The sequence below is a fragment of the Lissotriton vulgaris genome, chromosome 6, assembly GCF_964263255.1.
Source record: "Lissotriton vulgaris chromosome 6, aLisVul1.2, whole genome shotgun sequence".
NCBI classification, from domain to species: Eukaryota; Metazoa; Chordata; class Amphibia; order Caudata; family Salamandridae; genus Lissotriton; species Lissotriton vulgaris.
Genome location: NC_141694.1, coordinates 1,831,118,669 through 1,831,142,416, shown reverse-complemented (window position 1 = coordinate 1,831,142,416; position 23,748 = coordinate 1,831,118,669). Strand labels below are relative to the sequence as shown.

General features: G+C 46.4%; 1 protein-coding gene across 2 annotated transcripts in view; it reads left to right on the top strand.

Annotated features, from left to right (window-relative positions):
* RAB10 (RAB10, member RAS oncogene family) overlaps positions 1-23,748 on the top strand; it is a 274,345-nt gene that overhangs the window by 181,717 nt on the left and 68,880 nt on the right. For both annotated transcript variants that reach the window (XR_015296706.1, XM_086928101.1), the window contains exon 4: positions 22,749-22,838. Coding sequence is in view for 1 of the 2 variants with exons in the window: in XM_086928101.1 (XP_086784227.1) it covers positions 22,749-22,838 (90 nt within the window). In the remaining variant the exon portion in view is untranslated. The remainder of the gene's footprint in view (positions 1-22,748; positions 22,839-23,748) is intronic.

Sequence of the window (23,748 nt, the reverse complement as noted above, 5' to 3'; positions counted from 1 at the left end):
GGCCTTGCTTACCATTGACCTCTCCCACTTGCCCCATTCTAAATACATTATGCAGAACACAAGACTCGCCCTTTTAAGACTTGAACAATCCCACAAATCCAATTTAAAAATTATAAAATCCACAATGGTGGCCCTGTGATGGAACCCTTCCCTTAAGAGCGAAGGGAAACCTCTTTACTGGGAATCTTGGTCAGCGAAAGGCATCAACTTAGTGAGTGATCTATTTGATGGGGCACACCCCTTAACGTTCTCCTCGCTCCAGGCTCTACATAATTTAACACCTATGGACTTTTATGACTTCCTGAAGTTGAAAGTCCTTATCTCGACGCGCCATCTCAAACCCTATGTTCCGTGGCTTCTGACCCAAACACCACGCTTCCTGGCTCCTGGTCATTTTGTCTCTAAAGTATATAAACTCCTTCTTCCTCTACCCAGGAAGTCACATGTCACATAGACAAAGTGAACTTAAATGGGAAGTGGAACCCAACTTTACGGGCCTAATGCTTGACTGGGACATGATTCTTAACACTGCCTTCTTGAATTAAATCTCCCCAATCTTTTCCCAGACCAAGTATATGTTGCTAAATAGGACATTTGGACACCAGATAGACTTTTTAAACTCCGCTTGAGAGATAGTCCCAACTGCTGGAACTGGCCCTCAGAAGTCGGGGACGTGGCCCATATGCTTTTTAACTGTCCATCTCCAAAACTATACTGGGGGAAAATATTTGACTGCATAGAACACCTATTCAGTTTTAAGCATACAAGGGAATTCATATATGTCATATTAGAGTCCTTGACTCAAACCTACCTAATGCACATGACTGCCAACTACTGGACCTAATGCTCACACTGGCCTGCAAGGTAGTTTTATGTAAGTGGAAGAATACATCAGAGGTATGTTTTAAAATCTGGCAAGATTGGTTATCTTTTTTGAGAGGAGCTGATAACCTGGCGTTGCATTCTTCCCCCTGGCGCTCTTCGCATAAGAAACTCTGGAAATCTCTTGATGCGTCTTCATTCACATTTGACCCCCCGTGATATGCTGTCTATCCCTAGAGTGTAATCTAATACTGCATACTATTTTGTGACATCCTATGTATCACTCTTTGGCCCACTGGAAGCGGCAACACCTATTCCCAGGTAAATCAGTGTAAGCATGTTTGTACAGATCACTGGTCTTACTGACGATCTAGGGATGCTGTCAAAGACAACCTATATAACATTCCTTCTATATGTATCAACGGAGTCCTTGTTTCTCTTGGATCAGACCTTGGATCTCTTGGAACTGACAGCTGTTTTTTATTTGCTTTGTATTTGTATATTTATTTGCTTTGTATTTGTGTATCTGATTCCATGTAACATCACGATGGCTTTATTTTCTGTTATTTACGACAACGCATGTAATTCAGTATATGTATTTGTCGAGTTAGTGTCTTTAATTTACTTTTCTTCCTTTCAATAAAAATGATTTGAATTAAAAAATAACTTATTATTCCTTGGCAAAATGGAACCTTCAGTGGTGTTGCGCGCCCATTCTACCAGGGTGACTGCAGCCACTATTACTTTGGGACGTGGCGTCCCCTTTCATGACATCTGCCAGACAGCCAACTGGGCTTCATTGCACACATTCACTAAGCATTACTGCCTGGACAGCCAAGTCAGGAGAGACGGCTACTTTGGCCGCTCCGTTCTTCAGGACTTCCCTAGTGTGAACTTGGTTCGCCGACTCGCCTCCAGGGTTTGTATTGCTGGGGTATCTAGTCTAAGGTAAGGAATCCATAGCTAATCTCTTTCAGATGAACAAGTTACTTACCTTTGGTAACAATATATCTGTAGAAGACCTATATTAGTTATGGATGCCTTACTGCCCCACCTATACTTCCCGTTCTGTGAACTGACTTCTAGAGTAAGGGGCTCCCTTTCAGGGCCCTAGTTTTATGAACCAGTGGTCAGTGTCTTGCATGGCTCTGCGCTTCTGCCGTAGAATGTTGTGTAAAAGAATGTGTGATCTGAGCAAGAAAGACTTCAAAGTGAACAGAATTTCTTCATACAGCTGGAATGACTGCTGGTAAAGGGAGAAGCTAATTTCAATGCCTGAGACAAAATCAGGGTAGATCCAGTAGGCCTTATAGCAGACTAAAATTACAGCAGTCTGTTTGATGAAGACCATCCATGAGGTAAGTGAAGTTGGTGAATTGTAGATCAATTTGTCTTACCTTCTCCCAGTGCACTAGTCCTGCTGCTCCATGGCTTGCCTGACATGGTGAGAGTCACAGGGTGTGAAATTTGATGACCACTTCTTTCATGTAACGAATCCCTTGGTTTAAGAAAATCCATTGATCGAACCATAGTTTTGCTCGCCAAATTCACATGTGCTCCAATTGGCATACTGCCCAGAATAATCCTCATATAGTACTATTTCCATAATGGCCCAGCTTCAAAAACACATTGATATGCCAGTTAGTCACCCTCTCCAAATAACTTCTCTTTATGCATGCATGTGTACCACTGAATAATACTGCTGAGAACCACTGTTTGCATCATTTTGGACAATGTATTAATTGGTGAACATATGAATGGCATTGCAGTGTGTTGATGATCACTGGAAACTAAGGCAGGCATAGTACTTTGCATTATCTGGGTTGCACTCCTTTTGTGATATTGGAGTAGTTTGGCAGGATGATCTGCTGAACCTCAAGTAGTGTGCAACATCTTGATCGTATCCTCCACCATTTGAGCAGTACTGCAGGCATCTGAAGACAAACCGCACCTCTCCAGCAGCACAGTTTCTGATTTTTCCATTTTGACTGCAGAATGCATGGGTATGCAAATGGGATGCACTCCGCATGGGGTACGTCAGAGCAAAGGAAGGAAAGGAGGTGCAGAAATGGGCCAACTCACAATGATTGGTGCTCTGCATGAAGATCAGCTACGCATTGGGCTAGAACATCTCCTGAAGGTTTGTGAGCTCATTCTACCGGAGCCAAGGCTGTGACCACTGCGTTAGCTCGTAGAGTTCATGTCCTGGATATCAGTCAGGCAGCAATGTGGGCTTCCCTGCGCAAATTTACAAAGCACTACTGCCTGGACGGTTGGTACCTCGTCGTCACGTCACTTTTGTGGCGGATGACACCACGTGGAGCTTTACCGATGCCATCTTCTGGCGTGCAAGGGTATTGCTCACCAAAGATTTATTCTAAAGTAAGGAATCTAGCTAGATAGTCTCTACAGATAAGGCATTACCGAATTAACACAAAAGTTAAACAGATGTCAGAAGCAAAATGCTTTGCAGACTACCCAGTCTTCCACAGACCTTTACTGTAGTTGCAAAACATGTCACGTGATCCCACTAATATTTTATTAGTAAGAACCTAGTTGATTTTCTGAAATGGAAATCTCAATAGTCTTAATTTGGGTTTACCCAGGATGATTTTAATATTTATGTACTCTTCAGATTCTGTTTTTTGGCATGGCTAGATTTGCACTAGCTAGAAGTGATACATGACTGTCCAGTTATTTGACAGCCAAACTTGCCTTAAATATCAAAAGAGCCGTAGTGTTTCTTGCCTAATTTTTATTTTTCAGTATAGTGTCTTAACCCCTTCGATGCGGATGACAAAGCCAGCTCGTCATGGGTGTTACCTGCGCTGCGCGCATGACGAGCTGGCTTTGTCACAAAAGCTGCGATTTTTTAAATTTCAGCGCGTAGCGGGAAAACCCGCTAGCGCGCATGCGGTTAAACTACCATGTTAATTGGAAACTACTATGCTCAGTTTAGAGGTTAGTGTTTGTAAGTTAATTGCAAAAATTGTATTATTCCTTGTAACACTTTTAAATGAGACATTTTAGATTACTGTTCACATCTCCAAATATTGTAGCTTTGTAATGTATCTACCCCTCCCCTGTTAAGAACACATTCCAGGACAGGTTTGTGGTCTAATTTTTTGCTTTGAACGTGAAAGCCTTCGACCTCGTCTTTTTAATCATCTGTGACCCGCCTCAGTGTGGGCTTTATTTAGAAGGGCACCTGCTGCTGTATTGGCTCTTTCTTTAAGTAGTTTCATCGATCTCCTTATTTAGCTCGGTTCAGTTTCTAAACCTTCATAAACCGGTGCGAAGTCCTGCAGCTCTCTTGTGTGCGTGTTAACGGAGAATGATATTTGAGGATCTGCCATTGCCTCAAGCGACACCAACATCTTAAGCTTGCCCTCAAAGTTAAAATTTGCTGTTGTAAATAAATCCTACTTGCTGGTGCCATTTAAGTTATTAAAGCTTGCATAATGGGTGCATGTTGCAAAGACTCCTCTTGTGCATAGAGTATTGCCTGAAAATTAGTTATTGTGCACCAGCCTTGGTTTATTCCTTGCAGAGCATTTATTACCTACTGTAACTAAGGAACAATTTTTATTCTTCTCAAATAAGGAAAGGAAAATCTATCCCGAGTATGGGATTTTATCTCATATTCCAAATCCAAAAATTCTTTATTTCGGCCATTTGAGACCATAAAAGATTCAATAAAAACATTAAAACATCTAAAAGACATCCACATACAATAAAAACATGACCTGGTACATTTCATAGGAGGTTCATTTCCTTGAGGAATCTGGACATGGGTAGCAATTTCATTACAATTCATATCAGTGTTTTAATATTTTTCCCCTTATCTGCCACATGGCCGTTATAAACTTGGCAACTGCAAAGACTATGTGGGGCAGGGTACTGGTCTTCAGTATTCTGTACGAATGTGAATGGTTCCTTATGCCCAAGTTCCTACACAATGGCACTAGCCAGTATTTCCTTGGTCTAGTGTAGGCCGGGCAAAAAAACAGAACATTAATTTCTTCCTCATCATAGTTACTGCACCCAGGACAAATTTTATCATCCCTCATTGTCCATTTGCAGGGGAAAGATTTGAGGGGCACGGTGCCTAGCCTCCATATTCTTAATGTAAGGATGTATTTTCCTTAAAGCTGGTTAAATATAGCAATACTTTTCGGAGGAACATCTGTAATTTGGAAACATGTTATGCTTGTAGAGTAACCGCTATTAAATGCATATAGTGATTGAAGCTGCCGTGCAATGTTACCTGGCCATTTGTGATTTTAGTGAGCATCCTATTTTAAGATCTGTCCTATACTGGCATATTGTGTATTTTGTACCGGTTGACATGCTAGAAATACTAGCTAAATTAGCGTTAATAGTGGTTTAGGTGATCAAGCATATCCATTTTGTTGTGCTTCCGGGTTTTATTTTTCAACCAGTAGATGAATAGACTTGTGCTCCCACAGAGGTCATCTTCCATTTCTCACATTACAGAATCGCATGACTCCTCATGTATATTTTTCAATCCTTTCTAGAGGTGTTGGTTGTTGTATTTTATAGCGCCTTGATACACCCGGCGAAGTTTACATGAGGCACACGTCATATTATTCCAGTAGACTCCTCATGAATTGTGGGACGTTCACCCCCTGCGTCCTCCTGAAGGAGTGAGTTTATTTGTTGACCAGGTGTTTTCTGTTAAAGTCGCTACTTTAAAGGGTGAACGATTTGTAGGGTCCAGTATCTACCTGGGAGAGTGTGTTTGTTTCGTCGACTTGTTTTTTTATTTAAACATTTGGTGCTCGTCGTCGTCATTTGCCAACATTTGTTTGCCAACTCCTTAAAGAACTGTGCGTTTTTATGCAGTTCTCAGCTGTTTCCTAGTAGCTATCCTGGTGATAATTAGATCGCACATACAAAGGGAAGTAGCTAGTTATGGAGTGTTCTCTGTGTAGCATCAATTTATTTCCTGCACCATGTCTCCTCCTGCCTATGGCCTCCTCCGAAATCTGGATAAGTACTTTCATTTTTGTGTGTGACTAAGGGTTGGATCAACGGTTTGTATAACGTGGATATGTGGCCCCTGGTGCTTGCAAAGGTTTTACCTGTATTTTAAATAGGATCCCTTATCTACTTGCCATAGACCTGCTAGTGAATTGTATTGCCCATTACCTAAATTGGTAATATCTAAATCTCTCTGGGTATGTTCTAGGTTCTCTTGCAGCTCGTAATCGAAAAGGTGGCTTGGGGTTCTACAGTTCTCCACCTCCTTTAAGCCTCGCAGGCTGAATGCAGCCCGAGCTACAGTGTATGGGGGTGTGAGGTGATAGATTTGTCTTTAGTTTTGTTGCACTAGCGAGTTCCAGACATTCAGGAGACTGCTTGTGATTGGACTTTAGGTTAGCCAGGTGTACACCAATGATGCCCGACTCCAGAGAGACAAGAAGCAAGCGTTTGGCTTCGTATGTGAATGTGAATGTTCGCACCAGTACACATTTACTTAAGTGACTGATAACTGCTTCCCCCTCTCCCTAGTATTACACTGCCAAACCCTGCTCTCAAATGCCCTACAAAGAGCGACAATAACATTTTATTGCTTTAGGTACCTAGCCAAGGAGTGGCCCCCTTCTCGCCCCCCCACCCTGATACATCATACAGCCTTCAACTTAGTGCTGGCTCTGTGTGGGTGGCTCTGTTTGTGTGTGTGTGGGTGGCTTTGTGTGTGTGGCTCTGTGTGGGTCTAAATGCAATAGGTCATGCATTTGCAAGCGATTAAGCTATTGGCATTGTAAATGACAATGCCATGTATTTAATGATTAGGCTATTGGCAGTATTAATGACTGCCATTTAATTATGATTTAAAAAAAAAAAATGTCATGAGCAATGCCAATAGCTCTACCTTTAATGCCGAGACCATTGCATTGTAAATGCTTGTTAACAAGATGGTGTCATTGCCTATTTAGCATAAGCCACAAAGGCACTTAAACAGGGCGTAGTAAAATTGTTTCAAGGGCATCAAACACGTGTATACACATTAATTTGAGTGTAGAACCATATTCTGCACATTAATAATGCTCAGTTTTAATAAATGCACATACATCAAAATCCCTGTTACTTTGAAACTGCAATAGTTTGGGTCCCAGAATCACATGTTGGCTAAAAGTTGGAGGGTGGAGGTACACAAGGACCCTGCCAGACGAAGTCTGGTTGTTCTGGGTTCATCATCACAAACATGGGTGCAACAGCTTGGATCAGCTTCTCACATCCAGGGAAAGGAGGGGGCTTGCACTATATCTATATCTCATCAGCCACATTCACCTTTAAGTGAGGTCTTTACTGTGAAGGTGCGTAGGCTGCCATGGCAATGCTAGCAGAACTATCGGGATGTATCAGGGTTAGCTTGATGCTCTCTGGGATCTGTACTAATTACAATACAATAGATCACTAGGGTGTACTTCCCTTATGCTCCCTGGTATCCTGGCTTAAAGTTACTGAGTTTGTGCCCACTACTTGTACGTGACTGTCGGACAAGAATGTGCTTTCTGCATCTCTTATTACGTTTTAATTTCAATGTTTTGGATACCTTCAACAATAATAGCAGGCAAGCAAATGGAAACAGCAGACAAAGCCAATGCATCCATTTAACTGTTGAGCCATGCCCCGCGTAATACTCTAACTCCTTCCTACACTTGGAGGCAACACCATCTGTGTAGTAACCATGTGACTAATCAAAGTGTTTTCATTGCCCCATTAAACATGTCTGCCCCCCTGCCCCCCTTGCTCCTTCTATTCCTTTCAGGAAGGACATAAGATTCACAGGCCCTTTACAGGATGTTTACTTGACTACTAAGTAGTAGCTGGCACCAAATAACGAATAGTTTCTTCATGAACGCCAGACTTTCCTAGGCTTAATTGAATTGTTAATGCCTGCTTGCCAGCTTTGGCTGTCTTTTTGAGATTTCTTTTATCCCCAAACTTCAATTAGTGCGCAGGAGCGCAACACCACACAATATCGGGCGTCACATCAGTTTCCTAGAGTACCTGGCCATACAACTTGCTCCCAAAACTTTACTCAACTCATTTGTCGTAAAGTGGTTCTAATACAATCCGACAACATAACTACAATATGTTTCATACAAAAGCAAGGAGGTATTCATTCACTGGAGCTCTCACCTAGCATAAACTATCTGGCACAGGGTTAACCTGATGGCGGAAAGATCAGCCAAAACTTTGCAGATGTACTCTGCAGGATGCATTAACAAGTCCATGATTGTAATCTCCTCCCCAAGTTCTTCACACATACTTCCAGTCGTGGGGCACTCCACAAATGGACCTGTTCGCTACAGTAAAAAATGCAGAATGATCAAGCTCTGTCCCCAGATTCCCACAGTCCAGAGAGAATGCTCTGTGGATGGATTGGTCAGGAATTTTTACTTATCCTTTTCCACCTCTCCCACTGCTTCCATTTGCCATACGGAAGCTTGTCATCCTCATTTTAGAGGCTCCAACCTGGGAACCTTGTTTCACCCTACTATAATCTCCATCAGCCCCCACAAGTTTTCCTCTCATACAAGGTTTTTCTCACTAAGAGACACGGACCAGTCAGACTCCGAGAACCAGCACAGCTCAATATTGCGATTTGGCACCTGAGATCATAGCTGGGATACCTGCACCTACCGCTGGAATGCATGCCCATCCTTAAGGAGGCTAGGTATCCTGCAACTCTAGCTTGTTATGCATCAAAGTGGAAAAGATATGCCCATTACTACATCACAAATAAATCTGACCCCTAAAACCTTACAATACAAGAGCGGATTACTTCACCTATAAAAGTCTTGGCTGTCTTACACATCTATCAGTCTTGATCTAACTACATTTGCTTCTTACATGCAGAACAGACCACACACCTTTCTGTTCAGGATACCAGTGGCTAAAACATTTACGGAGGAACTAAATAGGGTAATAGGCTCTCGAGTCACCCTCAGCCTCTGTCTAGAGCCTCAATATTGTCCTTACCACACATATGGGACAACCATTTGAACCTTTGTACTTGTGTCCCTTTAGATTCCTTTCATTGAAAGTAGCCAGTACCTCCCTTAGTGAGCTACACACCCTTACTATCCAAGAACCCCTTATAGGGGTCCACTAGGATAGTGTGATTCTTAGAACTAACCCTACATTTCTTCCCAAAGTGGGATCACTTTTCCATCTCAGTAAAACTATTGAAGTGCCAGATATCTTTCCACAGCCTGATTCTGCGGCTAAAAAAGGTGTTGTGTAATTTAGATGTTAAAAAGACATTTAAATTACATAAATAGGACTAAACCATTACGCAAGTCAGGCGAGTTATTATTCTCATTTACCAAACCTCACAAGGGACCGGCCATTTCCAAAGCTGGCATTGCCAAATGGATTGTCAAATGTACACAAACTTGCTACCTCAAGATCAAAAGAATACTTCATACTCGCCCCCGCCCTACCTCTCAACATCACCTATCCCCCTCTCCCGGGCACAGTCTACTAATGAAAATGGGGCTGCACAGTTATGTTATAAAGGTATTTATATATCGCGCACTGCTACTCGAGAGTGTCCTGGTGCATAGGGGAAACAGTAAACATGGGAGGCAGGAAGGACTAAATGGACTGTTTAAACAGATGAGTTTTTAGCCTTTTTTTAAATGTAGTCAATTCCTTGATATGCCGAAGATCATCAGGGAGCGCATTCCAGAGAGTGGAGGTCTTGATTGTAAAGGACATCCCCCCCCAGACGAGCTCTCTGAAATCTAGGGATCACCAGCCGTCTTTGCAAAGCTGAACGCAAGGGACGATTGGGAATGTAGAGGGAGAGCCTGGAACTGATATAGACAGGGCCCTGACCATGAAGTGCCTTATGAGTCATAGTAAGTGCTTTAAAATGCACACGCTGAGCAACAGGTAACCAGTGTAGATTGCTCAGCTGCTTACGCACGCTAAGGCATCTGGGGATGTTAAATACAAGCCTAACTGCTGCGTTCTGGATGACCTGTAATTTTCCCAGACGGTACCCTGGAATGCCAAGGGAGGGCATTGGCATAATCCAGGCGTGCCAGTACTAGTGCCCTGACCACCGTCTCCCTGGCAGCGCGGGGAAGCAAGGGAAAAAATCTTCTCAGGGCTTTCAGTGTGCCAAAGCACATCCCTGACAAACGCATGATTTGTTCATGGAAGCCTAAGTCCGCCCCAAACCAAATTCCCAGGTTTTTTGCTACACCGCAATCTCCTGAGGGGCAAGGAAATCCAGGAGGCCAGAGAGACTCTCTAAAGGCAGGTGGAAAATGACCATAGAGGAGCACCTCGGATTTCTCTTCATTACATTTCAGGCTGGCCTGGGCCAGCCATGAAAAGACCGCTGACAGGCAGCGATGAGCCACCTCCGTTTGCAAATCATCCCCCTCCGTTTGCAGATCATCCCCCTTCCAGGTAAAGAGAAGCTGGGTGTCGTCAGCATAAGCCATAATTTTGGCACCCAGCTTCTCCGCTAGACCGATCAGGGGGGTAAGGTAGGCATTGAACAAAAGGGGGCTCAATGTAGACCCTTGAGGGACACCTGTGGCTACCATGGTATCTGATGAAGAGAAAGGGGGCATCCACACCTGTTGGGAGCGGTTATCCAAAAAGGATACGACAGGAAGGAACTAGCAATCGGAGGTAGAGGAATGAGTAAGAGTTGGACCTTTCTGAATAAAGTAATCATCATGAGTGTTCATAAAATCCTTGGCAATATTTGCAGCACACTTAAGATGCCAAATGATATATGTTCCCATGCTTAAAGAGTAACTTGTTCAAGCATTGTCCTCTCTAAGCACATACTATCTCACAAGAATATTTAGTCAATTTGTGAAAAGCTCACTGAACAACTCCCCCTCAAGCACCCCCACCCCAGCCATGTCACAGGAAGTGTTTCTGTGCCAAAGCTGGATTTGGGGAAAGCAATAGCTTTTGATGTAGATGGGAACATGTTTGCCTCAACCGCATGTCAGCTTCTTAGGCACAGTCATGAAGATAGTAAGTAGAATGGCAAAAACAACATTTGATGGACAGAATACAGAACAATGTCATACATTCACCCCAGTACAGAGATCTATTTTTTTAAGTGTTTTGTTGTAAATATAAATGTCACTGAAATACACAGCCGTATGCCTACAACCCTGGAGCCGGCAGCTTATGAGACCAAGACTCTTTACACAGCATTATTGCCCACATCCCGGAGGCCGGGCAGCATCACATGCAGTAATATTGGCACTTGATACTACTTAGGGTGCCTGCTGCTAATCAGTGAATATAACTATTCCTTGGAGAAGAAAAAGTTAACCTACAAGATGTCGGCTTCATGTCCCATTGTTGGGACCCTATCTGTGTATATTAACATGTAACCCCCGAAACCACCATCCAACTGCAAATCTATGACCGGTCCCTCCCACTGATTGTCCCTGGCACCAGTATATTTCTCCTCCTCACCCTCTGTGCCCTATATAGATTAGGGATCAACTGCTTCCCTCTTGAGGTGTATGTGCCCTATGTCATGTGGATACTTGTCCCTTATGTTGGGGGGGGGGGGGGGGGGGGGTGTCTGCTACAGGTTCTGTTGTTACCCCTTGCGCCGAAGTCACATTTTTACTGTTCAAGTATGTTGTGTAAAAACCCCAGAAGTTTTTTGGTCTGCTCCGCGGAGGGGGCAGCTCGCTAAAATTCTATGATTGCGTACAAAAATAGTACGTCTTACCAGTGGCGTCACTAGGGGGGGGGGGCGGGAGGTGCGGACTGCACCGGGTGACACCATCACATGGGGTGACACCAATACTGACTCATTATCCCCGGGCGAGCTCTCCTTTCCCCGGGCTGGAATTACAGTGCATTAGAAGCGCTAGAAATGTGTTATCACACATCTCACACTTCACACTGGACCAGCCAGCTTTTGTGAATTTTTTCTACCCAAGCCTCTGAAGTGATCGCAAAACGGTGACATTATCCTGCTGCTCCATAAAGGCACAGGCGGAACCTTAAAGGCATCTATTCGGGTGCGCGCACGAAAAGAAAAGAAAGACTTCCCCTTTCACTGAAAGCAAAAAATACTTTTTAAAAGGGAAAAGGGCTGACAAATTATTTGAAAAAAGAGTCTTGGGCGTCATTGAAGTGCAATCACCTGTTGACTAATGTGAAAAAATGTGGAAGAATTACTTCAGTAAATGCCAGAGCCCACTAACCGATGCTGCTAAGTACGAAATGCACTTTAATTGCATTTTATTCTGGCTGCTTTCCATAAGTATGAGGCTTTCCTCTCTGAAGGGAGTTGAGAATTCTTTCAGATCCAAGCCCGGTCTGTCCTTTAATCAAAACTAATCACAACGAGGGCCTAATGTTGGGGCTTTAAAAACTGTGGGGCAGATTTACAAGTCTGCAAAAGTGGCGCAAGGGGCTTATAAATCTACCCTTGTGTTTTGTAATGCATAATTGACCTCCTCCTCCTGCCGCCGTCTGCCTGCAGAGCAGGGTGAATATGACACGGCTCACAGCACTTCTGTGTGCGGCACGTAGGCTTGGGGCTCTGGGAACTCTGCCCGCTCGAACACGCTCCTGACTGCACAGACCCGGGTGCAGCTGCACACACAATACAACAGACCCCACAGCAGGCAAGTGCTGTCTTTAATGCTGGTAGCCAGAGACCAGTACATGCCAGAGACACGTGTTTATGAGAAACCTGCATGCAGTAAATGCAGGCACGCACACACTGCCCGATGCAAAGACCACTGGGGGGCCCGTCTGTCAGGAGACCCCATAGGGAGACTGCGTCAAACGCAGAAAGACTCCAACCCAAATATGAACTGGCGACACACACACCAAAAGCAGGCAAACACACTCTGAACTCACTGTGCGAAATACAAAACAGGGCGAGATCTGTACAGAAAAGAAAACCTGCAGTGGCGCAGCTTCCCTTGGTGCAGAGGGTGCAGTTGCACCGGAGCCCTGATTAATGCTGTACAACACAGTTCAAACGGCGGAGGGAGCACTTCTTTCCTTGCACCTGGGCCACTGAAAACACGCAGACCTCTCTGCATATTGTTTGGTGCCACAAACAATGTCGCTGTAATACTAAACCCTAAACCAGAAGAAGATAAACCGGCACAGTAAGATAAACACACTGGTAGGAGTTATGAAAGGATGGGTAATACCTCTGCAGTGCTTTAGACTCCGGTGTAGAGGAGTGGGCTTGGAAAGGCCCCAGAAGGAGGACCTCTGTGGGTGCTGCACAGATGAATACATCTCCTCGAGGAGGTCCATCATGGATTCATGGGGTAAGTCGTGAGGGGGTGACACCATGAGTTACCCGCACTGGGTGACACCAACCCTAGTGACGCCACTGCGTCTCGCGGCCACTGTGTCATTGTAGGCAAGGGGCCCATCATCCAGCACATTGCCACCCTCCGTTTTGCCATCAAGAGGCCCTTGTCTACCAGTCTGCGGGCTGCTTTCTGTAATTGTTTAGAGTATCCTAGCAGCGCCACGGCAGGGTAAGGGGCGATCTCGAACCCAGCTATGATGCTCCGTTCCTGGAATACCTTGTCCCAATACTAGTAGACGCCCGGGAAGCTCCACGCCAAGTGAATGAAATCCGCCACTGGTGAGTGGCACCTTTCACAGGTTGCCTCCTCCCTTAGCCCGCATCTCTGTAATCTATCCGGTGTGTGGTAAACTCTAATATATTTGAAATGTAGAAGTCTGTGTCTGCCGTGAAGCGATATGCATTTTGTGTTAGTGCAGCAATAAGACCACATTGCGTCGTCTATGGGCATGTCCAGATCACGCTGCTAGGCCAACCTTGCTTTTGTATACTGATTTGCTCTGTGACATTGCTAACTTGTATAAATTAGAGACAAGCCTATGGGGGGATTTAGTTTTAATGAGATACGACAGTTCTTTAATTTCGGGGGATTCACTTAGGTCGTCCCCCAGTTGTTGTTATAGAGCCCTGCGTACCCTGTGGAACTGAAAGCGTTGAAGCAAGGTGGGTGCTTCAGTGGGGACTATGGGGACTATGACATCGTCCCATGTTTTTGCAACTCGCAGCACTCGTACGACCCCTCCGTCCCTGCAAGGGGCCAACCAGACCGTCCAATCTATTGACAAGTCCGGGAAGTATAATAGTGCCCCCGCCTGTTGCTGTAACAGGCAGTGCCATGCGTGCCTCGTCGAGTTAAGCGAGTCCAGTATGCCCATCCTGTGATCGACCGGCTACAGAATAACCGGTGGAAGAGGGAGAGGACCAGCATAAAGCTTTTAAAGCCGAAGATATGGGATAGTATCCGCCCCATGAACCCATCCATGTGAGTGGGCTCCCTGCGCCACTCTGTAACATAACTCCAAATCAGGCGCACCCAGTCTTCCCAGGTGATATGGCAGGGTTAGCACTCGCCATTGCACTCGTGCCTGCTTGCCTACCCATGCCAATCGTAACAATGACCTATTGATTCTGGCAAAGACAGAGCGCGGCAACACTATCGGTATGTTGACGAACAAGTACAGCAACCTGCGCAACACCACCATCTTCATGATGGAGACCCTGCCAATCCGTGATAAAGGCAGTCCTATCCAGACCTCAACGTCATCCTCTAATTGTGCGACAGCTGTACCGTAATTTTCACGGAACTCAATGTCCGAGTCTGTGTGCAATCTAATGCTGAGGTACCTGACTGAGTCGTCAGACCATTGCAATAGGTAATCCATCTCGAAAATGCACCATAGCCGAGGTGAGTGGGAATGCTATGGATTTCGTCCAATTGACCCGTAACCCTGATAAAGCGCCAAAGTGCACCACCTCTCGGAGGACCGGGGAGAGAAATTATTTTCCGGGTCTCTCACGTATAACAAAGTGTCATCAGCATACGTAGAGTCCACAATCTCATAGGTAGGGAACCTGACCCCTCTGTGTCCATGGTATTCCCTTAGCGCACAAGCAAGGGGCTCTGTGACTAGTGCGTATAACGTTGGTGACAGGGGGCATCCCTGCCGGGTTCCCCTGGAGATGGAAATGGCCTCTGTGATAAGATTCCCCAGCCGTATACGAGCCGAGGGGGCGTTGTACAACACTCCTATCATTTGGAGGAATGCGGGGCCAAGTCCCATTCTAGTTAGCACCTGTCGCATGAAGGGCCACTCCACCGAGTCGAAAGCCTTCTCCGATGGCTCTTGTCTTGTCGGACATGTTGCATTTTTCCAAGTACCGTACTAAGATTGTAGGCTCCTCTCTGGTATGAACCCTTCCTGTTCCGGGGCGACGAGTTCTGGGGTCAACAGGGCCAAGCTATTAGCCAAAATATTCGCAAACAATTTTGTGTCCACATAAAGCGGTCTGTAAGAGCCGCACTCCTCAGCAGGTTTACCCGGTTCGGGAATAGCCACTAAAATCGCTTCCCTCCTAGATTGCGGCATCGTGCCTGTCACACATAGGTTGTCGAATAACGCTGAGATGTGTGGGAGCAGTAGTTCTATAAAAGCTTGGTAAAAGCCCACTGTGAGGCCGTCCGTACCTAGGACGCTGGCTGTCCTCATGCTTGCAAGAGCCTCCACTATCTCGTCTCTTTCTTTGGGGAGCATTAGAAATCTTCTGTGTGTCTGACAGGAAGAGGAGCTTGATGTGCTCTTGATAGTCAAAAATTTCGTCATCCATTCCTTAGGAGCGGGAGGCATATAGCCTCACGTAGTAATCTCTGAACCTGTTGGCAATGTCCCCGTCGACCGTTAGCAGTTCGCCCCCATCCGATCTAATTTCAGTGATGAGTGTTTTGCAGCATTTAATCTTTAACATGTTAGCCAGTACCGATCCCGGCCTGTCTCTCTCACCATATGTTCGCGCTGTGGCATACTTGCCGAAGTGTTTCACCTCACTGTCCGCCGCCTCGTGGTATTCTGATAATAGATTCAGGATCGCTCCTGTGACTTCCTCGTCGTCCCCGGCCGTCTGTCTAGCTTCCAGAGCAGCCAAATCCCGTTCCATATTTGACGACCTCTGTCTTATAGAGCGCAGTACCCCCGAATGCTTAACCATAGCCACCCCTCGGATATATAGCTTGAAAGCCCCCCACACCGTCTGGAAGCTGTCCACTGACCCAATGTTTGTAGCAAAATATGAATCTATCGACTCTATCTCCTCCTTGAAGAGAGGGTCTAGCAGTGAGAAAGGGGGGAAACACCATGTAAAAGGTGGAATTGTTTTCTTAGGCGTGGATTGGACCAGTAATAGGGGCCAGTGATCTGACCAAGAGCGCGGCAGGACCTGACAAGAACGAATCTAAGACAGTAGGGGCGTCGACGCTAGCCAAAAGTCTATTCATGTATGTAGGTTGTGATATGCGTGAAACCTCTGTCTGCCGGGTGTGTCTCCCTCCAAACATCTGACAGGTCAATACTGATTATAGCTCTTTCTATGGCTCTAGCTGCCAGTGCTGGTCTTCTTGCTGGGCCCCCTGACCTGTCTAATTCAGGATTACCTACTAAATTAAAATCTCCGCCCCAGAGTATTTGTGTCGTTGCGCAACCAGTTATCGTACCAGCCAAATTAGCAAAGAACTTCGGGCAGTCGTAATTGGGGCCATAAACATTAACTAGGAGTAGGTCCATTCCCCTCCCCTGACACTTAGATAGAACAAACCGTCCCTCCTCATCTGCAGCCAGTTGTTGAATAGGTGTATTCCGACCTGGGATTAACCCTTGTCAGTACCCCTCTAGCATGGGTGGTAAAGCCGGAGGAGTTGATATTACCCAAAAGGCCCCTGGAGCGCAACATTGAGCCATGTGGTGGGAGGTGAGTCTCTTGAAGTAAGGCTACGTCTACATCATGTCTAGTAAGGTAGTTAAACACCTTGCGTAGTTTGCGATGATCGTTTAGGCTTCTGACGTTCCATTATAAGGCTCTAAGGGAATCTTTAGCTCTCAGGGTGGTGGTCATATCAGCCCCCACCATCATGTCCGTCAATTATCAGTGTTTCCGGACTCTAGTGGGTTATGTATGATGTAAGTATCTTGTAACACTTTAGCAGACCTCTTCAAGAACAAAAACAACAGCTTCGACCCATCCCCTCACTCCCCCCCCCCCCCCCCCCCCCCCCACAGCAGACCACCCACAACTCGGTCGCGCGATAACCCCGTGAGCATCATCCCATTCCCCCCAACCCCCTTGAACTCTAGAAACTGTGGTGGCGCTTAACGCTCGTGGGCAGAGGTCGCTCTGTATGTAGCTATCTGTCAAACGCAGACACTCTCTCGCCCCGACCCCCGCACACACAGCCCCCACCATACACTGCTTCACAGCTATTAGAGCCGACAAATACACCCCGCAGCCCAGCACTTTCCCCAGTGCTCATGTTACGCAGCCACCAGTCTAGACCCTGCGCCTAGCGCTGTGCCTCAGGTTCTCATTCAACACTGTATGTAGTCACTATCTGTCAATTATCGCATTGGCATAGGAGCAGAGATGACTTTGGGATACCGCTGGGTCTATTTAGCAATTAACGTCTCACCCTAACTCCTCGCTATCCTCACCCCCACCCCCAATTCCCCGTTACTTATCAGTTTTGCCTTAGGTGGTCAGCCTCAGTCCTGCTCCTCAAGTGATCCTCCGGTCGCCTCATCCAGGAGCTGCTGTTCCGGGCTCTGTCGCTGTTCTTTGAACCAGTCTTTTAGAGACTTCTGTAGAGCCTTTTGGTCGGTGAATAGGTGGGAGCGTCCTTGTTTATTCACTCGCAGTTTTGCTGGATAGAGCATGGCGTAGTCCAGGCCTAATTCACAGACGTTTTTTCATGGGCACAAATTGTCTGTGCGCTTTCTGCACGCGGGCGGTGAAATCCGGATATAGAGAGATGTTCGAATCTTCATATGCCAACGATTGTTTGTCCCTTGCCGCCCGCAAAGCTGCATCTGTCACGGTAATTTAACAGTTTGGCTATGATCGGGCGCGGGGGGGCCCCGGCTGTGGCCTGGGCCCCAAGGAGCAGTGTGCCCTCTCCACTACAAACCTGTTTGAGAAAACCTCGGCTCCCAGGAGAGTAACCAGGGGCGGTTCGTCCATTGGGGTGTGGGGGCGTAGCCCCCCCGCAGCTCCCTCGGCGTCAATCATGTCAATGAATCAACATGACGGCAGACCGCCCTGCCCCTTTAGAGTCTGAAGGGGTGGGCGGTCTGGCGTCATGTTGATTGATTGACATGATTGTACAGGTGGCAACACAAGTGCGCATGCGTGGGGACGGAGGGTGAATTTTTACCCGTGCCCACGCATGCGCACTTGTGTTTTTGCGACGTTGTGCATGCCCATTTGGAGCCTTAATGGGCGTGCTGCGGGCGAGAAGGTACCTGTGCCCCTGGCGCCAGGATTGGCCAGGGGGCGCTGTGAGCCTGTACGTGTGGGGGAGCAGAGCCCAGAGGTGGCGCGGACCGGGACCGGCAGCAAGGTAAGTGTGTGTTTTTCTTTTATTTTAAAGTGTTTGGTGCGAGCGTGCGTGTTTGCATGAATGTTTGGTGGAGAGTGTTGCGAATGGATGTGTTTGTGTGTATGCGTGTGTGAATACATTTCTTTGAGTGTTGTGTATGGGGGGGGGGGGGGTCGCCGCCGGCCTGAGTGGCCTGGGGCCCGCACTCTCAAATCAGTTTGCGCCTCACCACTTGAAAATTTCACCAGCCGCCCCTGAGAGTAACCAACAGCTTCTCCACGAAATGCTCCATGTTGCTGGTTTGCGTAGTCTCTGGCAGGCCCGTTATTCACAGATTGCAGTCGTGAGCGCGCTTCCACGTCCTCTGTTTTATCTTGCAAAACACTGATAACCCTTCCAAGCTGTTTGTGGTCAGAGTCCAGTGTTGTTTGCGCCTCCTCTACCTCCGTGAGCTGCCGTGCCACTCCATGTGTTTATCCAGTCTTTCCCCCATTCTATCCATCAGGTATGTATATCTTCGTGCCCAAGGAAGTGATGCCACCTTGCAGGCCTTTTTCCAGGGTTCGCAGCATGCTCCGGATGTCAGCCTCATCTTCTATGGGGGCAGAAGTCCTACTGGTTTCCTCCGTCGCAGTGTCGTGTGATTTAGAGCATTTTTGTTCGAATGTCAGCTTAGCTTGTGTCCTATCTGCACTGCCCATTGTAGCCTAGTGTAGTCACTTTGTTGGTTCAATATGTAGCTCCCCTGCTGGTGGTGGTCCAATAGCGGCTAAACAAAGGTTCACCTCTTCTGAGATTACCCTCAGCAGTGAAGCTCACTATCTGGGGAAATGCGGCGTCGGCAGGGTGGAGTCCAATTTAACAACCAGGGTGTGTTCCACTCGGCTTTGAAAGCCCCCGATCGCCCCTGAACCAGTAGTTGCCTCTCCACGCAGGGTCAGTAAGACCTGTGGTTCCAGTGTCCGGATTCAACTCTGGCGCCCCATGAGGGGCTTGTGTGCAGTCAGCTCTTCACAGCCCTGGCTACTCCCTCCACAGTATATAATATCCTGCCCGGCGGCGTGATCAGTGATAAATGCACTGCTTTGACGCGCATGCAGTTGGGTCTTGCCACAGCACCCCCAGCCAGTCACTGTATTGCTGTGCCCCCAGGGGCCTGAGCTCCGTGCCCCAGTGACTCCTGATGCAGCTGCCCTTTAGTTCCCTCCGCCGCCTCAATTACTGCCAGCTCAGTCTCGTGTCCCCTCTCTCGCGCCGCTGCTGCTCCTCACCGCGCTCCCAAAAACTGACAAAATGGCGGTCCCACTCAGCCGGTCATGTACGCCCGGACCCACAGCACATTACATCGGCAGCCTGGTTTTTGATAATTGCGGCGGGATATGCTCCCACTCACCGCCGTTCTCCACGCCCTCAGCAGACCAGGTGGGGCGCCGCTCAAAGAGCCCCCGCAGCGCCTCAGGTCCGCTCGTCGATGTCGCGGCCAGATAACCCCGCGTTACATCAGTGCATTCGGGCAGGCGCAGCTCCTATAGAAACTCCACAGCCCTTCAAGCTCTGTCAGGTCCACACTGTTCACGGCCGCGATCGGACCTCACAGGCTCAAGAGACCGGGCGTCAGTCTGAGCTCTGCACAGCCCGTACTCTGACGCGACTCCACCTCCGCCAGTGCTCCAGGCCGGGGCTCTGTGGCCCGGCGCTGTTCCCCCATATCCCTTCCTTATCTCCGAAGTCCCTGGAGCTGGGGAGGTCAGGATCGCATTGTTGGGCTGCGGTTGCCTTCCGACGGCTAGTTCTCGAACAGGCAGTAGTTTCTATGGCTTCAGGCTGAAGCATTGTTGCAGTATAATATGCCGGTGTTGCAGAGCTCGAGACTCAAGCGTCCATCTTGGTCTCGAGCAAGCTCCACCCCCCCAGTACAGAGATCTGGGCCTAAATCCATCGTATTTTTTTGCTCACCATGCCATTCCAGTTTGAACCCAGCCATATGCAAATCAGTCTTGACCCTGTGCCCAATGGGAACAGTTCAGCCCGAACTGCCAGGCCAGGTACTCCCTGGACAGGAAACCTGCATCCTAGGACCGGTTTCGGGGTTTTACCCCTCTTCAGGCAGGGTAGCTTGACTCCAGTGGCATGGAGAGCACGGGAACCACGTCTGGGCATACCCATCCCACTCTGGGTATGCAAAAACAATTGATGGACAGAATGCAGAACAATGTCATACATTCACCCAAGTACAGATCTGGGCCTAAATCCATCGTTTTTCTGCTCACCATGCCATTCCAGTTTGAACCCAGCCATATGCAAATCAGTCTTAATCTACGGTTGTTTCTGGTCCAGTGAGGACCTGGCTTGGCAGTTCGGGCTGGACTGTTCCCACAAGGAACAGGGTCAAGAATGATTTGCAAATGGCTGGGCCCAAACTGGGTGGTGTGGTGAGCAAAAGAATGGTGGATTAAACCCAGATCCTTGTGACTGGGGGTGAAATGTTTGCATTGTCCAGCATTCCGTCAATCAATTTTTTTTTCCAGTAAGCACAATGGCATCATGCTTTCCTTCCATACCATTAACAAGTCTTCACTTAGACATTCACTAATGGGAAAACCGTTAGATAGAATAACTATTGCAAAGATGCCAGATATGCCAACAATGCAGCATGAAAGGTTTGTCAGCCGGCAGCATTGCTGCTGATGACATAGAAAATGCTTGCTTGCATGTACCTAGTGAGTGCATGGAGGTGATCAGAAGAAAGAAGGCTAACTACTTGTAAGTGCTACACTGCAAAATTGGCTTTATGTGCGGCACTATCAAGCAAATTTAGGAAGGGTTAACATTTCCAATGTCTTTGAGAAATTATAAGCATTCATGTGCTTCTCCAGGAGACCACCTGCCTGTTATTGTGGTGCACACTATGGGCACTACAGGCAAGAATCCTTTTCCCGTGCTGAAAACATAAGTATAAAGATACCAACCGCTCCCACCCACCGACTTGACACTCACCCAGTCTGTTTTATTACAAGCTGAAAACTCAACCTAGTGCTGTTAGAACTGATGAGGTAGCCCTTTGACTAATGACCAAATCATCTCTCATTTAAGACTGTATTCCTCACAGCAATCCTCTCTATTCAAGAACCATTTCTCCAAATACTCAAGGACAACGTGTCTCCAAATACTCTAGGAGAACGTGATAAAGAGAACAAATCATCATGTGCTCCAAAGCTGCCCATGTCACTCAGTTTGTTGATCTACCTACATTCTTTCAACAGGAAAGGGACCGGCCAAAAGAGTGCTTCAAACATTAATGCATGGGAGCAATAATAATCTACATACAAAATACTAAACCAGTAAGAAAACAGATCAGTTCTTTATTGCACACTCTACACGGCAAACCATCCCCATTTCTTAGGGATCTATAGCGAGATGAATAGTACAGGCCATACAGCTGTGCTATGCAGTAGAAGGAAGACCAAGGGCACTGTATACGAGGAAAAAGGGGCTACACTAGCATGCATTACTAATGCTTATTTAAAGAATAAGTGTATGGCAACAACATAGGCAACTGAACATACCTTTACCAAGCACTATGTATGTACACTCGAAGAGTCCCAGGTGGAATGGATGTACTAAAACACGTACAGCTACCTGCATTTCACCCTCCTGCTCCACCTAAAATTAAAATTGAGATGTAATCTATGCAGAGCATATCAATCCTGGAGATATTCATGTTGCAAAAGAAACTGTTTACATACCTGTAACAATAGTATGGCGTTTGAAGCTCATCTAGATTGACTTGTGCTCCTCCCACATAGGTGGGGGAGTTGATGAAAAGTAGAGAGGCTAACAAACACTAAGGGACATACAAATAATCTGAAGAGGGTGTCTACATACTGTGATTGATGGCTTACACCAGACTTTACAGTGAGTCAGCAAGACTTCTTGTATGTTTGATATCTGAAAGAAAGTGGTTTTAGAGACCATTGTTTCTGGGCTCAACCACTTGCTGCAATAATGCACAGCATGTGAATCCAGAATTCTTCAAGCTCAAATGTATTTTTTTTTTACGGGAAAGTGATTGGTTTTTAATTTATCTCAAATGTTTTATTTGCAAATCTTGTGAAAAGGGTATATGAAAGTGCTGGTTATCTTATCAAGTAGGGGGTCAGGCGTGCTTCAGAACTAGCTGTGTGGTGTCTGATACAATGAGGTCTTCATTGGAATGATTACTTGTTCCTACTTTAGCCTCTAAGAAAAAGTGCTCGAGATTTGTTAGTGGCTGTTGTGGGTACTGACCACATGCGGTGCGTCGGTTGAAAGACTAGCTTTCAAAGATTCCTGTTAAATCAAGCTTGTGTGGGTGACAATTAGTGTTTGGAGAATCAACGTTCAATTTGAATAAAATTGTATAAATGTTCTGAATAACTTTAAATTGATTTGTTTTCCTTAAAGTAAATACTTTACTACTTTTTGTAGCATGCTAATGAAGACGTAGAAAGAATGCTGCTAGGAAACAAGTGTGACATGGAGGACAAGCGAATTGTACCAAAAGCAAAGGGAGAGCAGGTGAGGCATACATTCTTTATCTTTTCAATTAACTATGCATGGTAAATTGCACAGCACTCCCCTTACATTTGTGATGAGTCTAATGCATTCATTTCGCTACTGTATTGTGTGACCACTATTAAAAACTTTAACTGTCAACACAAGCACTTTCTGAAGTTGATTAGGCAGCGATTTCCCAATCTTTTTTCTGTGCCGTGATATTCACCAAGTACCCTTGACTCGTTGAATTCTCCTGCTTTTGACAACCAGTTGTGCCTTGCTTCTCACATGTAATGCATATAATATCACTTCAGCTTCATGTCCGTGTCTAGCATGTGATCTCTTCCTTATGTTTTGGTGGAGTGATATATTTCAGCATTGTAGTCGAACTTTTGTTAATCTGTTTTTTAGAAGGTTTCTATTTTTACCTCATACAACAAAGTTGTGAAATGACGGATGATTCTCTTTGCAATGTAGATAAAGAAGGCTACCAATGGAAAAAACCAAGTAAAGACCATTGTTCACCTTCACACCAATTCATATGATAGACTTGCACCTATTTACTATCAATGAAGCATAGTTCCTAGATGGCTTTGCCAGGCAGCATGGCCAGCAACACTCATTCGACCAGAGATCCTAACACCCCAGACAAAAACTTTGCAACCCTGGATCTTTACAGATAAGTGACAGTAACTGTACCCTAGGTGTGTACGGCTCCTCCGATATCATCCGGAACAGTTTTGCCCTGTGCTGCAGGGCGTGATATTGCTGTTTGGGCCTCCGTAAACGCAACGTGGCTCCCGGATCACCGTGAGTGAAATAGAGAAGAGGAGGTCGCGGGAACAGACCTCTTTCAGCTTTCTGGGCAGAAAACCTTCTCCCAATGCATTGAGTCAGGTCCCCACGCCCAAAAATGCAACAAAAAATCTTG